The sequence below is a fragment of the Falco biarmicus genome, unplaced genomic scaffold (genome assembly GCF_023638135.1).
Source record: "Falco biarmicus isolate bFalBia1 unplaced genomic scaffold, bFalBia1.pri scaffold_27, whole genome shotgun sequence".
Taxonomy (NCBI): domain Eukaryota; kingdom Metazoa; phylum Chordata; class Aves; order Falconiformes; family Falconidae; genus Falco; species Falco biarmicus.
In genome coordinates, this window is record NW_026611833.1 from 1191746 (window position 1) to 1210519 (window position 18774).

Genomic DNA, 18774 nt, shown 5'->3' on the forward strand with positions numbered 1-18774 from the left:
CCTGTGCAAACCCATGCTGACTCCTCCCTACCAACTTCTTGTCCCCAATCTTTGGAAACGGCTTCCAGAGTACGTGCTCCGCCACCTTCCCAGGCAGCACGGTGAGGCTGCAGTTCCCAGCTCCTCGGGCTTGCCCTTCTTGAAGATGGGACAGACATTCCCTGTCTTCCAGGCCTCAGAGCCTCCCCTAAGTGCCATGCCCTCTCCTGCTTCATCAGGAGTGTCCCCACAGTGACACTGGGGATGGACTTTCGAGCGCAGGAATTGCCTGGCCTTCTCTGTACCCCCCTCACGCCTCATCATAACTGCCATCAATGCCGGTTATGGCAGATGCCAACACCGAATTTCTGCTCTGCTGCTCCACCAGCCAAGAGCTCTCCCCTCTCACTAAGAGCTGGCAGCAGAGAGCGGTGAAGAAACTTGAGCACAGGCCACGTCTGAGTTTATCACAGTGACTGACAACACAACGTGAATGTCAAGATGTTCTGTCCCTGCTTCCTCTGTGGAGAGACACTAGAAAGCAGCAAAAGCTGAACTTCTCTTTGACCACTCTGGTGCAGGCTGGAGAAGTTTCTTTACACCTTTTTCCTTTGCAGGGGATCAAAACCTGTGCGATTTCCCAGCGTTCCACGGCCACCAGAAGCTCACCTGCTACCTTCTGCCCAAACCACAAGGAGGACTGCTCTAAAATACAGGGAAAGTCTGGGAACTGATCACGAGTACCCCAACACCAGCCTGTGGTCTTAACACAGTTGTGGAAAAGGACATACACACATGCTGGCCTTTTGCCTGGCCTCCAGGACAGGCTGAAGGTGCAGCGGCGAACAGAGCTGAAAGGAGCAGAGCGCTCTGGAGAGCTGTACGGTTAAGGAAAGGGGTAGAAAGCGATGTCAAGAAGGGGAACGATAAAACAAAGACATATATTAGATGACAAAGTTTATTAAATTTCAAGCTGAAACAGAATACCTGGAATTAAATACAGTATATTAACTTCACAAATATGTATTCATATAAAGAGGAACAGCGTCACAGCAACATTCATTGCTTTCCTCACTGCCTGTTAACTCAGGTCCTTGAATTAGTGGGTAAAACCCCCAGATTTTTCCAGTCTTAATTGATCTCGGGACAACCATTCTTCCTTTCCCAGAACTGGGACTTTGTTCTGTCATCTTCTGATCACTACTGACTTCTGTGCACAGGAAATGACAACGCAGATCTTCAGTAACAGGTAACTCCCTGAAATAAGTAAACCTGCTTCTTTTATTGACACAAATGTCCCAGAACACTGGCTACCATCTGGGCTACCGCCACCGTATCGTCAGCTGCTAGCAGCAACAAAAAGATTGGCTGCCCTATCATACAAGGTTTGGAAAGTACTGAGGAGACTGGAAGTTAATATTTTAACATTCATTTTTCCCGCACATGAAGTGTTTCAGGTACAGCGCAGCTGCCGATGTAGTAACTGGGAACGTCTACAGCTGCAGCGGCCTTTAACACAAACCCCAAGATGAATACCGTGAGGGGCCACGGGCACAAACGGAAACACAGAGGGCTGGGGCTGAACGTCAGGAAATGCCTCTTTCCGATCAGGGTGACTGGGCACTGGCACAGGCTGCCCATGGAGGCTCCATCCTGGGAGATACTCAAAAGCCAGCATGGTCCTGGGCAACCAGCTCTGGGCGGCCTTCCCTGAGCAGGGGAGCTAGAACGGATGACCTCCAGAGGTCCCTTCCAACCTCACCCGTTCTGTGGTCCTGTGATCCAAAACAAACATACCAAACCCACCACGTAACTCTCTCTGCACTGCTACACACTCACAGTAATGTTAAACCTAAGGCGCATAAGGTGACAGCAACGTAAAGTGCCCCGTCCTCCAGCATGACCACTGGTAAAGATTTCACTTTATCGGCAGAAGCAGTCACGGCATCTGGACTGAAGCAGCAGGCTCAAATCACATCAAATGATGTCCTAAGCATTAAAGTAACACTGGAAACATTAAAAACACATAGGGTGAAAGGATTAAGCAGAACAAAGGGAATGCTTTTGTTAAAACACAGAACATCAGTGGAGAAAAAATAATGCTTCTACGTTAACAAGAAACATTTTGACAATTCTGTCACGCTCAAGAATCAAGGTGAGTCATTCTGCTAGTCCGACAAAAATAGGTGTGCTTCTTGTGGCGAGTGCAAAATAAAACACCTATGCATCAATAAACCAACAGGCAAGTGCAATGTGCTTGACATCCATTTAATAGACTTAGAATTCACATTCGGACTGCAATAAACACATTTTCCCATCTGAACTGTGGGATGAGAAACTATAGACGCACTATGTAAACAAAATGATTTCCAGAGCTTTTTTCCCAGCATTTTGTTCAAATCAGGTAATTTTTGGTTAAAACATCGCGGTGCTCCTGTACTGCCCTGCAAAGGGGATCCTGTCAACGTGGATACTTTCTGAAGATCCGTCAGAAGATACCATGGGAGAAGCTCCAGCAGATCCAGCTTCAAGTTCAGCAGTGGCTAGGGAGAAGAGAAACAACATTCCGGTGTTGCTTTTACACTAGACAGGGCCAAATCAGTCACTATGAAAACATCATGGATAACTGGAGAGACTACAGTCCAGAAAGAGATTTAAAAACTTCCAAGGGGACATAACAATCAAAGGGCTAGGCACAAAGGAAGAAACAATCTTTTTCCACATTTGCCTACCAGCCAACAGTATTTCTAAAGCCAGTGACAGAAATTCTATAGGCTACACATTGAACATCTTCAGGGAACCCACAAATGACTCCTGCTTGCACCAGTGCTAAACTGAGCCCCCCTGCAGACCTCACGAACCTCCAGTATCTGTTTTCCTTGAATGTTCAAAGCAGTGATTTATTGGAACTCTGCTCCTAAAAACCAGCTTCTGCCTTCTCTGTGACAAACTTAAAAAGAATCCGCCGGTGAAAACGCAAACACCTTTGCAATGCAGTCAGGCCAGGACAAGTCTCCTAGCCTGGCACTTTCTTTGAGGGGCGTCTTTGTAACTCACCCTGGCAAAACCCTCTTTCCTCCACAAAAACACATACTCAACGAAAGCAAGCCCACCTTTCCTGTTCTTCTCCAGCCACATTTTTCCGACAAGGTCCTGAAACCAAACGCACTCTATGACACCTAGCAGATGCACAGTCAGGTTCAAAATGCACACGGATGAAATGCAACGGCTTTGTGTCCATTCGGACACACGGAACGAGCTGCGAAGCTACAGCTGAACACTCTCTGTATTACCAAAAGCATGCAGGAACAGAAGGAAATTCTCGCAGGGGCTACCTGCTTTGAAATAGCACCAGTCACTGCAAAGCAAAGCAGTGACTCTGGAGGAACGACTACCCTGAAACAGGTGGAATTCCTCTTTCGACACCTGGCCTCATATTATAGAGCATGTTTCATGCTATGTGTTAAAAGCATTCAACTCATCTGATGTTTGCCTAAGTGCTACTAAATGATCTTTTCCCAAAGAAAGGGTATCTTTCATCACTGATTATATTTTTCTTGCTTATTCAAAAAAGACTGCAACATATAAGCTACAAATACAAGCAATGGACAAGAAACAGCAAAAATCCAGACCCAACAGCAGAGAATGGGCGCGGTATGATGTAGTGCGGAATGCAACCGACGCACATGGAAGAAGCAGTGATGGCTGAAGTCTATAAACGTCTTCTCTCAGGGCTTCTTTTACGTTTGATGTTTGTGCTCAAGGATTCACTCTAGAAAAACGTGACTTCAGCTTAAGCCAAGTGCACCCGTGTAGAGGAAGCGGGTTAGTTTTCTCTGCACTTGTCTTTTTCAGGCAACTGCATAACATTCTACACAATCTTTTGGTAAGCAGGAAATTTTCACATTCAAGTCTAAACTGGAAAGCTAGCAGAAAAACCTCCCTGTGCTTAGCACAGGAACTTGACAGCTTTCAAGCCATTACATTCAGGAGTTAGGAACACTCCTCTTTTTCCTTAAAAATGCCCCTAACAGTGACACATTACCTTGTTTAAGTTCTTTAGCGATTCTTTCATCTAGTTCCTGCCGTACCTAGAATTATACAGAAAATATAGTTAATATTTTAACAGTTACATTTTTCTAATATTAAACTTCTAAAACATTCTTAAAATCCACACATAATGAGAGAAAACCTAAAAATATAATTCCAAGTAGACACACCTTGGTTTGGGGTTTGATTTTTCTCGAAGAGAAACTTTTGGTCAGTCGGGCTGCAGCTGCCTCATTGCTCAGCAACGTTAACAAAACAATTTGTAACTCACCAGCTGGATTATTACTGGGCATTTAACAAAATACACAGGAAGAAAGCAAGAAAGCCTAGCGCAGTTATAGCAGTGAAGGTACGGCTGAAGTTTATCATCAAACACACAAACAGGATGTCAGCTACATGCCGAGATATGTACAAATGCCACCCACAGGGACAAATCAGCCAGTTGAGGCTGGCTTCTGCAACTTCACAGAGAGAAGAGCTGCACCAGCAGCTGCTGCAGGATTGACATACACCATTTGTACAGAAAAAAGTGTGTGCCAATATTCTTCTTTTCTCCACCTTAAGATGGGAAATTGAAAGAGCTCCTACAGATGACGCCAAAACTTCTTTATTGTTATTGCAAATACCACGACACACATTTATAAAAATATAAAAGCACACACAATTTTTTCTTGCAAACTGTGTACTAAGAAAAACAACCGCAGCTACAGCTTCTACGCAGCGAGTGCTGTGGGGTTTATTATGTAGCTGGAATCAGCCTGGATCACTGCAAAGCAGCACTTACGCCTCTTCTCCCCTAGAAAGTGGGTATTGTTACCAATTAAGTTATTCTCACTTATGATTCTGCCTTCAGAAGCCTTCACAAGAAGGAATCACATCTCCTAATTTAAGAGTCACAGTCCAAGCGCTATACGCTGTTGTTTACGTTTGATGGTACTTGCTACTCCTACATTTTTTCCATCAAATTTGTGACACACAGAAGTGAATTTCCAAACACGTATCATACAGCTTCCAGGGCTACGACGGCCATGAAGATGCTGCAGGGCTTGGACCTTGTGAGCTATATGCAGAGGCTGAGAGCTGCAACTGTTTCTTTGCTGGAGAACAGGAAAGCTCAGGGGGACCTTATCTATGCGTATAAGTACCTGGTGGGGGGAGTACAGAAGATGGAGCCAGACTCTTCTCAGCGGTGCCAAGCAAAAGAACAAGAGGAATAGGCACAAATCCAGATAGAGGAAATTTTAACACAAGGATTTTTATAATTATTATTTTTTAAAAAATTGTAAGCATGGACAGCCACTGGAACAAGTTGCTCAGAAAAGGTTGTGGAGTGTCCATCCTTGGAGATGTACACCACCTGGCTGGACAGAACAGTGAGAAACCTGCTACGGCTGACCCTGCTTTGAGCAGGGGTGAGGTCGGACTAGATCATCTCTAGAGGCCCCTTTCCACCCTCACTCCTTCTGTGACTCTCTTGATTTTAGTACTGAATTCCTGGGGGAAGGAGCATTTATTTTATGAAATGAGCAGACCCACCTAGCAGCATAACAACAACAAGAAGAACGGAAACACTGCACAGGGTACTCAACAGGACAGAGAGAGCAAGAGCCTCAGGAAGGAAACCACTCTGCTTACCCTCACAAGAGGAGCAGTAACAGGCAGTAACTGCAAGGGTCAGAGGAGCGGGGCTGTAAACCAGCGAAGCGGAGGGAAGGGCTCTCTCTCCAGGAACACAGGGAAAGCTGGGACCAAATTCACCGGATCCTGCAGGAGAAGCACCACTCTGTGATACTTCATTGAAATACTCTGTGCCAACAGAGCTGCATGAACAATGGAAAAGGACCCCCCAAATCTCTAATTGTTTTCAAGCAGGTACGAGCAGAAGCAAAATTCCGGGGAGAAAGGACCCCCTAACTCCTGAGACGAGACACAGGTAACAGAGAAAAGCAGGAAAACTAATGCCTAGACCAAAATACGGCCCAAACCCAGGACCAAGCCCAAGCAAAGTCGTAGTACTTAGTGGTGTTAGAAGAAACCACTTTCCCTGGTTTCCTGAGTCTTCACAATGACTAGAAGGTCCACAGGACCCTCCGCAACATGTACAAATCAATCAAGAGAAGAAAAAGGTCTTGTTTTCCTCTTATTCATTCCATCAACGTCTTTGTGATTCTCATCCATGTCTGAGGGAAGAGAAATAGGTGGAAATAAAGCCAACACACTGATTTCTGAAAAGGGAATGAATGAAGAGCCAGGCAAAATACACCTCCGAGGACCTTAACTTGCCTCCACTTTTCTCCTTCCCCCCAAACCCCTGGGAAAGGCATCACAGCTGAGCGTCCCAAACCTCCTGAGCAGGTACTTCTCACCTCACTGCACATCTCTTCAGGCGGTAACACACCAGGTGTTCATTTGCAGCAGGCACCTTCTCAACAGTTCTTTTTCAGAAAGTGGTGTTGACTTACTACTTATCCACACAGGCTGCTTTAGCACAGAGTAAGCTGGATCCTGTAAGACTCCGTGAAATGATGCTCCGAGTCTGGAGTACCAGTACTGTTCTGAAGTTGAGTTCCTAGACACAACTGCTGCGACCACCAAGAACTTTTTGTATATCAGAAGTGGCAAGGAGGGTAAACCAGCCTACTCCTAGAGCTCAAAGTTCCATTATAACAGATTAAATCCATAGACTATCATCTCACAGACGGTTAACTACCACCGAAGCCCTTGCGCTACACCTCACAGACGGTTAACTACCACCGAAGCCCTTGCGCTACACCTCACAGACGGTTAACTACCACCGAAGCCCTTGCGCTACACCTCACAGACGGTTAACTACCACCGAAGCCCTTGCGCTACACCTCACAGACGGTTAACTACCACCGAAGCCCTTGCACTACAAATACATAAAGCAGAGAAGTCCCCTGCAGCAGTCATTCTTTCACTTGGACAAACTAAAGTTCAAAATATGCGCAGTGTTAGGAAAATGTGAATACATCAGTAAGTTTTAATCAAAACCTAACAGCGTAAACAGACAACATTTCCAGTATAAAATACCATCCCAACATTAAACAATGCTGGCTGCAAACCTTGCCATGTATCTGGCTGCAGAGAAGAGAGAGGGACAGATTTTTGATGAAGGAGCTGAAGAAGAAAGAAAAATGGCCTTATGTTCACAGGTCTTCAGTGAGAAACAAGAACGTGGCCTACATGTAAATGAAGCAAGTAAAAAAGCTAACAACAAAGACTGCTACAAGAGTGCAGAAAGCCAAATCAGAAATGGAACAGAAATTGAAAGATGAAGAGGAAGCAGACATTTCCCTTCCCACATTAAACTGGTTTCATTTATCCACTGATTCACCCTGGTTGCAGAGTTCACTGTTCTTGTCTGTCAAGACACGCACGTTCATTTTCACCAGCCTTTGGCACAGCTGTTAGGATTTAAGCTTGACATTTGTTAAACCTAACAGCAGGACTCCAGTCCCAAAACCTCCTTGCAGCACTTGCAGGAGACATTCCTTGCCTTAGGCTATGGACTAAGGGAGCAGGTCTGAAATGCTGAATTGCTAGTTGCTACAGTCACTGTCTAATGACATGCACAGAATTTGTCAAGTACTTGTAATTTATTCCACATTACTGAAGCTCTAATACAAATAAAAAACACCAAAAAAACCCGAAGACATTTGCATGGGATTGGGATTCTACTGGTTAATAAGCTTGTGCCAATATGAACTTTTTTCTATTTTTAAAGATCCTTTTGCACTTCAAGGTTATTCATTTCTGTAGCGTATATATTTGATAAAGGGGAAGGGGCTATACTGGAATGGAACACATTTCTTTATGCTCTTTTAAGAATAACACGCTCATTTTTTGCTGAACTTGTGATATTACCATCTTCAACATGTACGGCTCTATGTGTAATCACTGATAGTCATGCCTCATGTTTAGGAAAACGGTGCAATCTTTCAAGCCTTTAAACACCAAATTCCTTAGTTAAGTCTAAAGAAGAAACTGTGTCCACTTGCTAGTGGAGCACTCCTTCCTCTTGTCAGCATCATTTACCAGTGTTTTTTCCAACAGCTGCAGGACCAATGATCACCATCATTTTGAATAAGAGCAGTGTGAACTATTTTCACCTCTTTGCCCCTGAAGCTATTTCAAAGCTTGTGCGCAAACGAAATTTACACAAACATCTTCCTCTTCAGAATGGCTGGCATGTTCCCTACTTCCAATAGCCTTTCTCACCTTGAGGAAGCTACTACAAGGAACACCAAATCTGCAGAGAGCTTTGACTAAAAAAAGTAGTGCAAAAGGACTGCCTGAGGCACACTGCAATTTCAGCTTCTTAACTCCCTGTCATCTAGAGCTTCAGTGGCAGAAACATTTGTCATCTCCAGCCAAGGCAGCACTGCGCATCCTGAATTTAAAGGCAAGGCAAATTCCGTAGAAGGGAACCAGGTTAGTGGGAAAACAAAGCTGAGGCATAACTGAAGTAAACAGTGAAGTGAAGAAAAGGCTTAGAGTCAGAGAAATTCTTCTGCTTTGAAACAGTCTGGTGAACAGACAGAATACCAGGCAGCACAACCAGCAAAGCATTTCAAAATAGACTAACACTATAATCTCTGATTTCTTCCCTCATGCTCCAACTTGCCTCCTGAATGGCACGGGACTCCTGCGGAAATGACAGCACAGACTGTGCGTCTGGTGATTTTGCATTTGGAAACTGATTGAGATTTGCCACCCATTATTGTATGCAGAGGGATACATGCAGTTTTTCCCTTTTGTTACTTCCTGACTTCAAAGTCTTATGTTGCAATTCAATCCTCTTTTCTCAGATGCATGTTATGCACATGACATACTGCACCCGACTGAGAACAATTAAGCCCGCAGTTCTAAGCGAAATACTCGCCTAGTCCTCTAGCAACTACTGCACCTCTGAGAACTCAGTTCCTTTCTTCTGAAGGACTCCAGAGAAGATCAGGTTTTAAGACTTCCCTGAATACACTGAACGTCAGGTGACTCGAGGCTACAAGCAGTGACACTACAATTAGTCTCAGTCGTTCCCTAACTGGTGATTACAGGAAGAAATACCATAAAAAGATGTGCAGCTGGATTTAGTAACAGGGAGGTTATTTTTTTTTCCTGTTTCTTCTTCAAAAAAAGAAACCACAACTGTTAAACCCTTTTCTTTTAAACTAGGACAGCTTTTTTCCTAGAAGTGGGATGGTTTCCTCCTTTGCCTTTTTCTTCTTGTAACATCTCGCTCCCATCTCTCTCTCTTTTTTCCCTGCCCTCACTTGCTCCCTGCTCCCTGTCCCTCTTGTTCCCTTGTCCTGGCTTTCTTCTTACTTCAGTTTTGCAGTGGATCCCTGAATTTCGCCTCCTTTCTGCTGCTTGCGTGCAGAATAATCCCTGCAGGTGGTACAGTACTAATTGCCTCCCACGTTCTTTAGGTAGTGTTATGTCCACCCCTCTGACACAAAAACCACATTCACAACGATACAGAAAAGTTCATCTCTTAACTGCCGCTGCTACGCACTACCTACACACTGCTTTGTCTATTTTTGTTTTGTTGTTTGGTTTGGTTTTTTTCTTTTTCTTAAACCAGGTGCAGTATGTAGACACGTTATTTTAAATGGATTCTTTCCAGTGTAGGTGGGACCACTGAACCAGGGTAAGGCTTAAAGGTGACCAAATGCTTCTCACATCCATTCAACAACAGAATGTGCGAGGGACAGACACTGACTGAACAGGCAAGCTTGCCCATGCCTCAGTCCTATGCTAGGTGGGAAACCGATTACAACTACTGACATCTGTTTCCAAGTCTCATGATATCACGTTTACCATTCTGTGAGGGATGTGCTATCATGCTGACTGCTAATTACAGGGCATATTTTGACCAGAGGTATTGCAGAGGTTGCAGCTTTTTACCAAATTAGAAAGCTCTGTAGACTTCCTGAGGAGCAGTTACATATAACACCACATAGCAGGACCCACAAAATCAAATGCCTCCGAGGCACAGCATTCGTCCCGCACTCAAGTGAGAAGTAACGTGCCCTGTTCATACCATCCTAGTTTTGAAGCATCCCTTTGTTGGTATTGTACTAAAACCAGTTCCGGTGAAGAAACTGCTAGCATGAACATCAGTGAAGGGGGAAAAGGTGTCTCAAACAAAGAAGTCTGATGGGATTTTGCACTCATCATAAAGATAGCTGTTTTAAAAAAGGTCATCCACAGAATGGCTTGGGTTGGAAGGGACCTTAAAGATCATCCAGTTCCAGCCCCCCTGCCATGGGCAGGGACACCTTCCACTAGACCGGGTTGCTCCAAGCCCCACCCAGCCTGGCCTTGAGCACTGCCAGGGATGGGGCATCCGCATTAAATTTTACTGAAGAGCTTATTTGGGAGCTTCCTATGCCACAGTATTCTTCATCACAGTTTCTCTTGCAAAAGAGAACTTGCAAAAAAAACCTGTTACGCAGTTCATCATTTAGAACTCAGTATTTTTTGGTCTTTGAGCGCTTCTGGAAATTTTATAACCCTAATGACCAGAAGTCTTCATTTCTACCACCTAGTTGTATACTGGTTTGATGAGCAATTTGGTTTAGCATATTAGAGCATATGGTTTGGAACTAGAAATGGATTCTAACTTTAGACTGAAAAGCACAACCTTGCTTACAGATACTCTTCAACACTAGTTGAGAACAGTATTTAAAAACGCTTACCTTAGCCACATAGGCTTCAACTCTGTTTCTTGAGGGTAACGTATTCACGGTCGGGGTTAGGAAGCTTCCTCCTAGATTTAGACTTCTATTCAGTGCCGGATTGTTGCTAATATGTCCCAGTTCAGTTGAATACAGAACTGGACCACTGACAGCGCTGCTTGCAATTAAAGGTTTGCTTCTATGGCACTCCTGAAGGAGCTTAGCGTTGGCTTCTGCTCATCTCTCATTAGCTCTGAAACATTCAGAAGCATACAAAGAATTATCTTTGGTAATAACACTTCCGCAAAGTTACCCTCCAGGTCTTTGACTATTATCTGACTTCTGAAAGTGGAAGGGATTAAGAGAGTTCAAAAAAAATGTCCATAATTTGATCTGAGGTTTTTTGAAGAGCCTATTTCTAGGTAGCCACACTACCTGCAGGAAGCAGCAAGAGTTAACCAATTCTTTGGACTTCTCAGCATTAAGGCCTCAAAGCAGTCTGTGCACACCGTGTGTTTACATAGCTCTTCCTGAAAGGTACATCACCGGCGTAAGAACTCTGGGCTTCCCTTCCTTTCCCAAAGCAAGCTGAAACCTATGACATGCGGCTAAAATGGAAGCCAAAAGATTTTTGTTGTTCTTCTTCATAGCACCAAATGCCATTCTCTGAAGGGCCTATCCTTATTCAAGCAGTAAAGGACATGACATTCTCTTTTCTGCCGTACTTAGAATAAGAAGAGGAGATTAGAGACTGGCAAAAAGGCTGCCTGTTAAAACAAACTCAACTTCAAAAATATCCTATTAATGCCCATGATCGGTGGTGTTACTGCTGGAACACTGAAGAGAAACGAAGATAGTTCCAATGAACAGGGGGGAGCCTTAAGGTACTTTCATCACAAATATGCTCTCTTATGCATAATGCTGACCAGATGTAGAAAAGGTATTTAACGAAGAAAACTGCTTGAGGAAAAAGTAGTATCTTATTATCACCCCAAAAATGCATGGACTTACCCTTCCAGTTTATTTCCTAGGCACCTTCCATTTTTAACTTCCTCCAGATACAGGTCTTTGTACTTTTCCGCTTCTGCCTGTACAGATTCTTTTTGAAAAATACTGTCTCGTTGGGTATTTTTTATCCTGTCCAATTCACGTTCGAGGTCTCCAATTCTGTGTTCTAGCTGGCTTGTCAGCAAAGCATGACGACTGGCCCTGATTTGTTCTAATCTGTCCTGGGAGGCTGCCTGCATCTGAAGTAGATACACACTTTCAACCACCGCAAAGAAAAAGAGAACTCCCCTCGCCAGTCAATTGCACGTACCCAATTTCAAGGGCCCAGCTCTATTCAGCGAGGCAACTGTGCCTCCTCACTGCCATCAGCGACCAGGGCAGAACCCTGGAACTACCACACTAAATGATTCTTTTCATTCAGAAAGAACCCCCATCTTAGCACTATTCTTCATCAAAGCTACTGATGGAAGAACACAATCTCTGTAGGACAGGGCATAGCATTCCTCAAAGAAATTATGGAGATGCCGCACCCCCAGCCCCCACCCTGCAGCTTTGGTGACTTCTTTTCTGAGCGTTGCCCCTTGTGCAATGACTAAGGAAGATGTGTATGCCTGGCTGTGACAACTCTAAGTTGCAATACCCATTCAAGGATAAACAATGAGAACAAGACCAGTGGACAGTGATACCCCTCCAAGAACTGCAAAATGAAATTCTACCTTGGCAAGTTTTTGATTCAGGGCCTGCAGGCACACTGCACGCACATGAAAGCGTCTTGCCCAACCATATTCCCTTCTCCCACTGCCCTTCAGGAAAAACAGAAGTACAGCGTAACACATGGAATCAGGCACCACCCCCCGCCCCTAAAAATGACAACCAAAACAGAAGTCTATAACAGACACACATAAGAAATGAACTTACCTGCAAAATCAGGTTGACTTCTTGCCGTTTTTGTCTTATTTCTTGTTCAGCTCACTCTTCCACCTCTCTTTTGGATTGTTCTATTTGGCTGCGATCCACCATGTTAGTCTCCATATGGTGTTTGAGATTAGCCACCTCTTCTTTCAGCTGGCTTTTGCTCTTCTCCAGGTTTTCATGGTTCCCACGCATGGTGGACAACTCCTCTCGCAAATCATGATTTTGTGCTTCTAGCTGCATGCCTTTTTTAGGCTCTATCTCCAGCTGCTGGGAAAGTTCATCAACCTGTAGACAGGAAAGGGGAAAAAAACAGGGAACTCAGAGGGATCTAAAATTAGTCAAATCTGTGAAAATTGGTAAAGGAGTTGGCCATCAAGACTATTTATCACAAAAGTGAAACCAGGCTCTTCTTTTAAAACAAGAACAGCTTTCACATAATTTCTGACAGCATTCCTCAGGTTCCCATCCTTCCTCAGTTCTGCAGTGGGTCACGGACCGAGAGGTACCAAACCAGCGGCATGACACCCGCAGGGCTAGGCTGAAAAGCACTAGGGCTATTCTTCTGCGAGATGTTCATACGATCATAGGAAATCAAACACACCCATACCCAGTTACATCACAGCCACATTCTGGTTTCATCAGAAAAAGAACCATGTGTCACGCTTCAGAGGAACTGTCACATGCTGTCACACGGTCAAAGCTTTGTCACAGAACTGACAAGGCAAGAAACGGGTACCCTTCTCTTCCATTACGCTAAAAGATCTGGAAGTAGCAGTTCAGAACACCGCTTTTGCAGCAGTGGTGGCAGAAGACAGTCTCTTTAGGTCAAAGCTGCAGTTTGTTTTCAAAAGATTTCCAGGAAATATCAGACTTCCCATAGGTCCCAATGGTCAACTACAGCTCTATCCCCTTCTTTCCCCCTCCAGAAGCATCCATCGTCTATACCTATTAACCATAAAACATGATATCCCATCATCTTTTATTTTTAAAAAAGTGGGGGAAACCAGCAGAGTCAACACTTGAAAGTCTCTAAAATACGTAGAAACTTTACACTTATTTAAAATTGCCCAAACGTAATTCCATTCCCTGTCATTCAAAATAACTCTTCCAACAGGAACACAAATATGCTGCTAACCTGTGAACTAAAAATGAGCCACTGTCAAGGCAGTTGACTCGTTCTACAATAATATCTTCTAAAAAGGAGCATAACTTTGAAACACAGCTATCTCAGTAATGAGCGGAGAAGCAGCTAAAAGGTCACATGCTACCGAACGGCCAGAGCAATGCAGGAGCGGGCTGGAAACTAGGACCACGCGTGGCAATCGGTTAGCTGAGGGGAATGTGCTCGAGCTTGTCTAGACAACAATTAACATGATGAGGCATGTTTGCAGAGCACAGGGGAGTGGGAGACGGATGGCGCCAAGGAAAGGTAACACCTTGCTGTTAATTGCTGGTAGTTAACCACCAATCAGGGATTGCCTAGTATGCAAGGCTTAGCTTCAAGAACCAATTAGTTTGAAACGCGCAGCTTCTGAAAGTGTATAAAAACGTGTGCTTCTGTACAATAAATTGACATTTGCTTGCATCAAGCTGCGTCCCGTCTCTTCATTCGCCGCAGAGCAACCTCAAAACCATTTGTGGGTCTCTAAGACCAGGAAAGACGGACTGAGTCAGCTACTAGTAAGCAACAAGTTACAGGGTTTCTTCCGCACCACCTCACACTGCATTGTGCCCTGGGAAGCAAAGACACCATTCCGAAAAGCAAACCCCCACCTGCCTCCTGCTCAACTCGTGCCCGAGACAGCCTTCAGGGGGTGACCTTGGGCAAGGCCAACTGCACAGAGCTGTTCCGAGTGATGGTGGCGTTACTCCCCTCTCTTCCGAGAGGGAATGCATCCGTCGGAGCCCGACGATGCTGCCACGGCCTCAAGCTGCAGCCAGGCCTGTGCTGGGCCTTCACTGCTCTCAGCCCTGACCCTCACCCATGGACGTGACGGCCCAGTAGGACTGCAGACCTGCCCATCCCTATGGACCGGCCTGGTGATCTGCACTCTTGGCGCACTCTGCTTACTGTCCCCAGAACTCTTCTGCTCTTCTTGGTGAGGGCCTGTGGGGCTGATCCCTGGCCTGTGTGGTCACAGACCCTGCCAGCCTTGCTGTGGCTCTTGCTTTGCCCTTCCTCTGCAGGACAGCCTACCCCTGATGTGCCCTCGCAGATACTGCTGTGTACGTAACACTTCCGTCTTTACCCCTAAGAGCTACATCAGTATTACAGTCGCCTACTACTGTGACCATAGAAGGAACATCAAAAAACAGCCAAATAATTTCAGAAATACAGCCAAGAAAAAAAGTCAACAATATGAAAAGAAGTATAAAGAAAGAACAAAGGTTTCACAAGAAAAAACACCACAATAACCCAAACAAAATAAAGCTCACCTTTGTTCTTAATCTGCCAATTTCATTGACCACTTCAGAATACCTGTTCTTCACTTCTCCCTGCAAATTAAGCTGGGACAGTCCCCCTCTCTCCTCATACACCCTTAGTTCCTTCGTAGCTCTGCTCAGCAGCCTCTTCAACCTGCACAGCAAACTAGTCATGAAAACAATGAAGCAAAGGAACAAAACTGGACTTTTTCACATACTCTCATGTAAACAGCACAGACACCGCTTGCTTCATCTTTAACGTGCTTGACACACTAGGAATTACCAGGAAAAACCAGTATTCCTGTGCCACATACAATTGGAGAGTCCAGATTTCACCTGAAAAGAGGAATGAAAGACTCCCTTTTTCCCAGGAGAACTGCAGGGCAACCTGCACCTGCAGTTGTTTTGGCAGCTAGTGAAAACTAGGGGCTGGTGTACAGAAGTACCTTGCAAGAACTAACACGAGGCCGGCATCTGCTCACAGTTAGGTACACCTATTTTTACACTAAAGTTTAATAAAACATGACTTCTACGCACGGATACCTCTTCACCACGCTAAAAAGCCGTCCCTCTTACAGTCTTTCTGCAGATCGAGGTTTCTTTTCATTTCTTGGGCCAGACGTAGTTCAGCTGGGCGTTTCAACTCTACCAGCTTCTTCACTTCCTTTCTTTCACTCTCACATCTTTCTTTTCTCTTTTGAAAGTGTATCACACAAACAGAGCACAGGAAAAATACCTACGTACAGTCTGTGCATCTAGCGCTCTCCACAGAGAAGCTGCCGGACGTCTCTATCCGTTAGCCACGTTCCACAGAATGCCACGGGACGGAATTCCTGAGGATATTCCATCCCTTCAGGTTTCACATCAAACAGACTAATACGTAACTACAGAAACAGATGCCCTCGCTGAAGCAAAGGCCATCCTCTTCTAGACATAACAGGTGGAAAAGATGCTGGAGAACACTTTTGGCAGTGCCTCTGCTCATAGCAGGGATTACGTAGGTATGCACTTCATGGGAGAACATGGATCCATCCAAAGCTTTCATGGGATCTTCCAGCAACCAGCAGGCAGGGGCTTGTGGAGGAATCTGATCTTTTGGAGTTCTTCAACATTTTATTCCCCTCGGCCATTACCTCCACCTCTTCTGTGTGGCCATTTACTTAGCCACATGCTGGTTTTCCTCCTCTTGGTGTTTTCTCAGCCACACCAGAGGAGAGCTGGCAGCTGTTTTGACTTTGTACTTCCATTTTCCCTCTACAGAAAAGGAGAAAAGGGGAAGGCTGTCCCTTGGCAACTGGCAAGCGCTGCTTGTTTCCCAAGCACTCGTTCATTTACCCAGCATTCCTTCAGTATGTTTTTCTGCAAGGCTTTTAAGCTCCCGCTACGCTGAAAACATACAGCAGCTCCTCCACACACGCACTGGAAACATCAAGCATTTTAAACCTGCCCAGAAACCAAGGGGTCAGAAGATGACCACACAAAATCCAAGGAAGAACTGGGAACTGTGGCCTTGCTCGATGTGCTCAACTGATAGCAAACCACACTGGGAACTCTTCCCAACAGAGCCACTCCAGAACTTACACAAGGATACCCATCTAGCTTTTATTTGCTTCCTCCATGACCCCCAAACGATAAGGTACTCGCAGCCTGAATGGCAGGGATAACAGAAAACAATGATACGTAAGAACCTGACCAGAAGGTGCATGTGGTTCTCCTGGGTATTGGCTCGGTGCCTGGAGAATTTTCTGGGCTCACCTGTTGCAACAGTTCAGCCTTCTCCTCGTCCAGCTGAGCAACGCGCTCTTCAAGGTGGGATCTTGACTTCAAGTGCTCCTCCCACGTGCTGTGCAAGTCCTTGGATGTCAGAGCCAGCATGTTCTGCTTCTGCGTCTGTGAAAGCAACAGTGGCAGAAGAAAAAGTAAGGTGGCCGGAAAAGACAAGAGCGCAGGAGAATGCAGTAACTTACACAGAAACAGGCCTAAGCTCTCCTCCACCCATCCAAGACCTATGGCCAAGGTTGGCGTGGAGTGTAAAACACACCTTAGGAACCATAACCAAGAACAGCAGCTGGAGCTGGTGGGAAGAAGGAATACTCTAGAAGCGACAGGATGAGGTTACAACTTTGGGGGATAAGATGACATGCACACACACACAGAATCACCCTACAGCTTTCCTGCAAAGCTCCTCTGGTTCCCTCTATACTTCAGTTTTCGTAAGAACACTGCAAAAGGTGGTGCAAAAGGACAACATTCGCTCCTGCTTTCAACAGCTACGCTCAGATTTATTCATATAGTTACAGACATTAACTACCTTAGTTTTCACCTTTTTTTCCAACTCCTTTTGCAAGCGCAGCTTGTCTCTCTCCAGGTCACTGTGGTAGCGCGTAGTAACTTCAAGTGAAGCTTCTGGCATAGATTGCTTTTTAAGTGCAGCAGCAAGCTCCTGCTGCAGTTGTCCAAACATGCCCTAACGAAACAGTTAAATTAGCATGAAGAAAGTTCTAAGAACATGAAATACGCCTTTAACTTATTTTGTTATACGGTTAGACCTGTCTAGATTGAACCCAAAAGTATGAAATTTTGCCTGCCACCAGCAGGCATCTGCACAGATGATGACCTCTCGTCATCTTTCTCAGCTGAGCACCTTTGACTATCAGCAGCTGTTCATGAGGATTTCTGTTTCCTAACACATAAAAAAGGCTCAGGTATTGTTCTTCCTTGAACAATCAGGTATTGTTCTTCCTTGAACAATACACAGGAACACACTGCAATCGGGTATTTTTTGCCTAACAAAACCCAAAGAAATCTGTTGTGATCTAAGAGCCACAGTATGACTGCAAATATTACTCCGGTGACTGAAGGCAGGACTTTGTGTTAGATTGTTCTTTCTTCTGTTTCTTCACTATACAAATACAATTAAATGAATACAAATATCTGAAAGCTCCTTTGAGATACACTTTAAGGGTATGTTGAATCACATCCTCTTGTAGTCTTCTTACTCAGCTCGTTTTAGAAATACTGATAGATTAGGTTTACAAAAATCTGGATAGCTCATTATATATATATAGCTATATACATATAACACACACACACTCTCTCACATGATCTTCAAAAGGAACCCATTATTTTGGTAGTAAGAATACAAAGCAAGTCACAGTTTACAATGATTGACAGTACTGCTGGAGTGTGGCTACACATCATAGAAGAGAAAGCTTAAGGTCACCGTCTGACATGAACTTTGAGGAACAGGCAGGCCCCTCAGAACCCTCAAAACACATACAGAAATCAACAGCTGGACATTACTAATACTCTTCAATCTTGACAGCAGCTTACAGAGAACCTCTTTTTTCCCCTCTATAGAAGCTTCATATAAATCTAGCCCCAACCACTTCACTTCTCTGTATCTTCATTTCTCAGCCCTCGTGTATTGGATGGTTCCTCCTTTTATACCACTCTCATTCAGGTCATCAGTGCAATACTTACATCAAAACCATCAAATACTTTAGACTATTCTATAGGGCATAACATGGACTAAGGAAAATAGATGGAAAAAAGTTCTAGAGAAGAATCACCTTTCTTGATCAAAGCTTAGACTTGGATACCTTTTTTCTGTTCTCTGCTTAGATCTGAGGACTAATATCCCCGTTGCCAAAACTTTCCGCAATTCCGAGGGAAACATAACAAACCAGAACAAATGAGT

The 18774-nt window shown here is 44.6% G+C and overlaps 2 protein-coding genes and 1 pseudogene across 3 annotated transcripts; 1 reads left to right on the forward strand and 2 right to left on the reverse strand.

Moving 5' to 3' along the window:
* Nucleotides 1-18774, forward strand: part of LOC130143374 (ankyrin repeat domain-containing protein 26-like) — a 279082-nt pseudogene that overhangs the window by 83655 nt on the left and 176653 nt on the right.
* LOC130143422 (ankyrin repeat domain-containing protein 26-like) lies at nt 924-10964 on the reverse strand (the record flags this gene model as incomplete). The annotated part of the gene is made up of 3 exons (XM_056326118.1): nt 924-2522; nt 4025-4070; nt 10749-10964. Coding segments are annotated over 3 exons (390 nt in total), but the record flags the coding sequence as incomplete, so codon positions are not given.
* LOC130143420 (ankyrin repeat domain-containing protein 26-like) lies at nt 5686-17537 on the reverse strand. 2 transcript variants are annotated; one of them, XM_056326117.1, is made up of 5 exons: nt 17386-17537; nt 16830-16964; nt 12654-12935; nt 11739-11974; nt 5686-5793 (listed from the first exon to the last, which is right to left on the reverse strand). In XM_056326117.1, the coding sequence occupies exons 1-3, from the start codon at nt 17485-17487 to the stop codon at nt 12705-12707; spliced, it is 468 nt and encodes a 155-aa protein (XP_056182092.1). In that variant the 5' UTR covers nt 17488-17537; the 3' UTR covers nt 5686-5793; nt 11739-11974; nt 12654-12704. The 2 variants fall into 2 exon arrangements, with proteins under 2 accessions (XP_056182092.1, XP_056182091.1); XM_056326116.1 differs by lacking the exon at nt 5686-5793 and adding an exon at nt 10884-10980.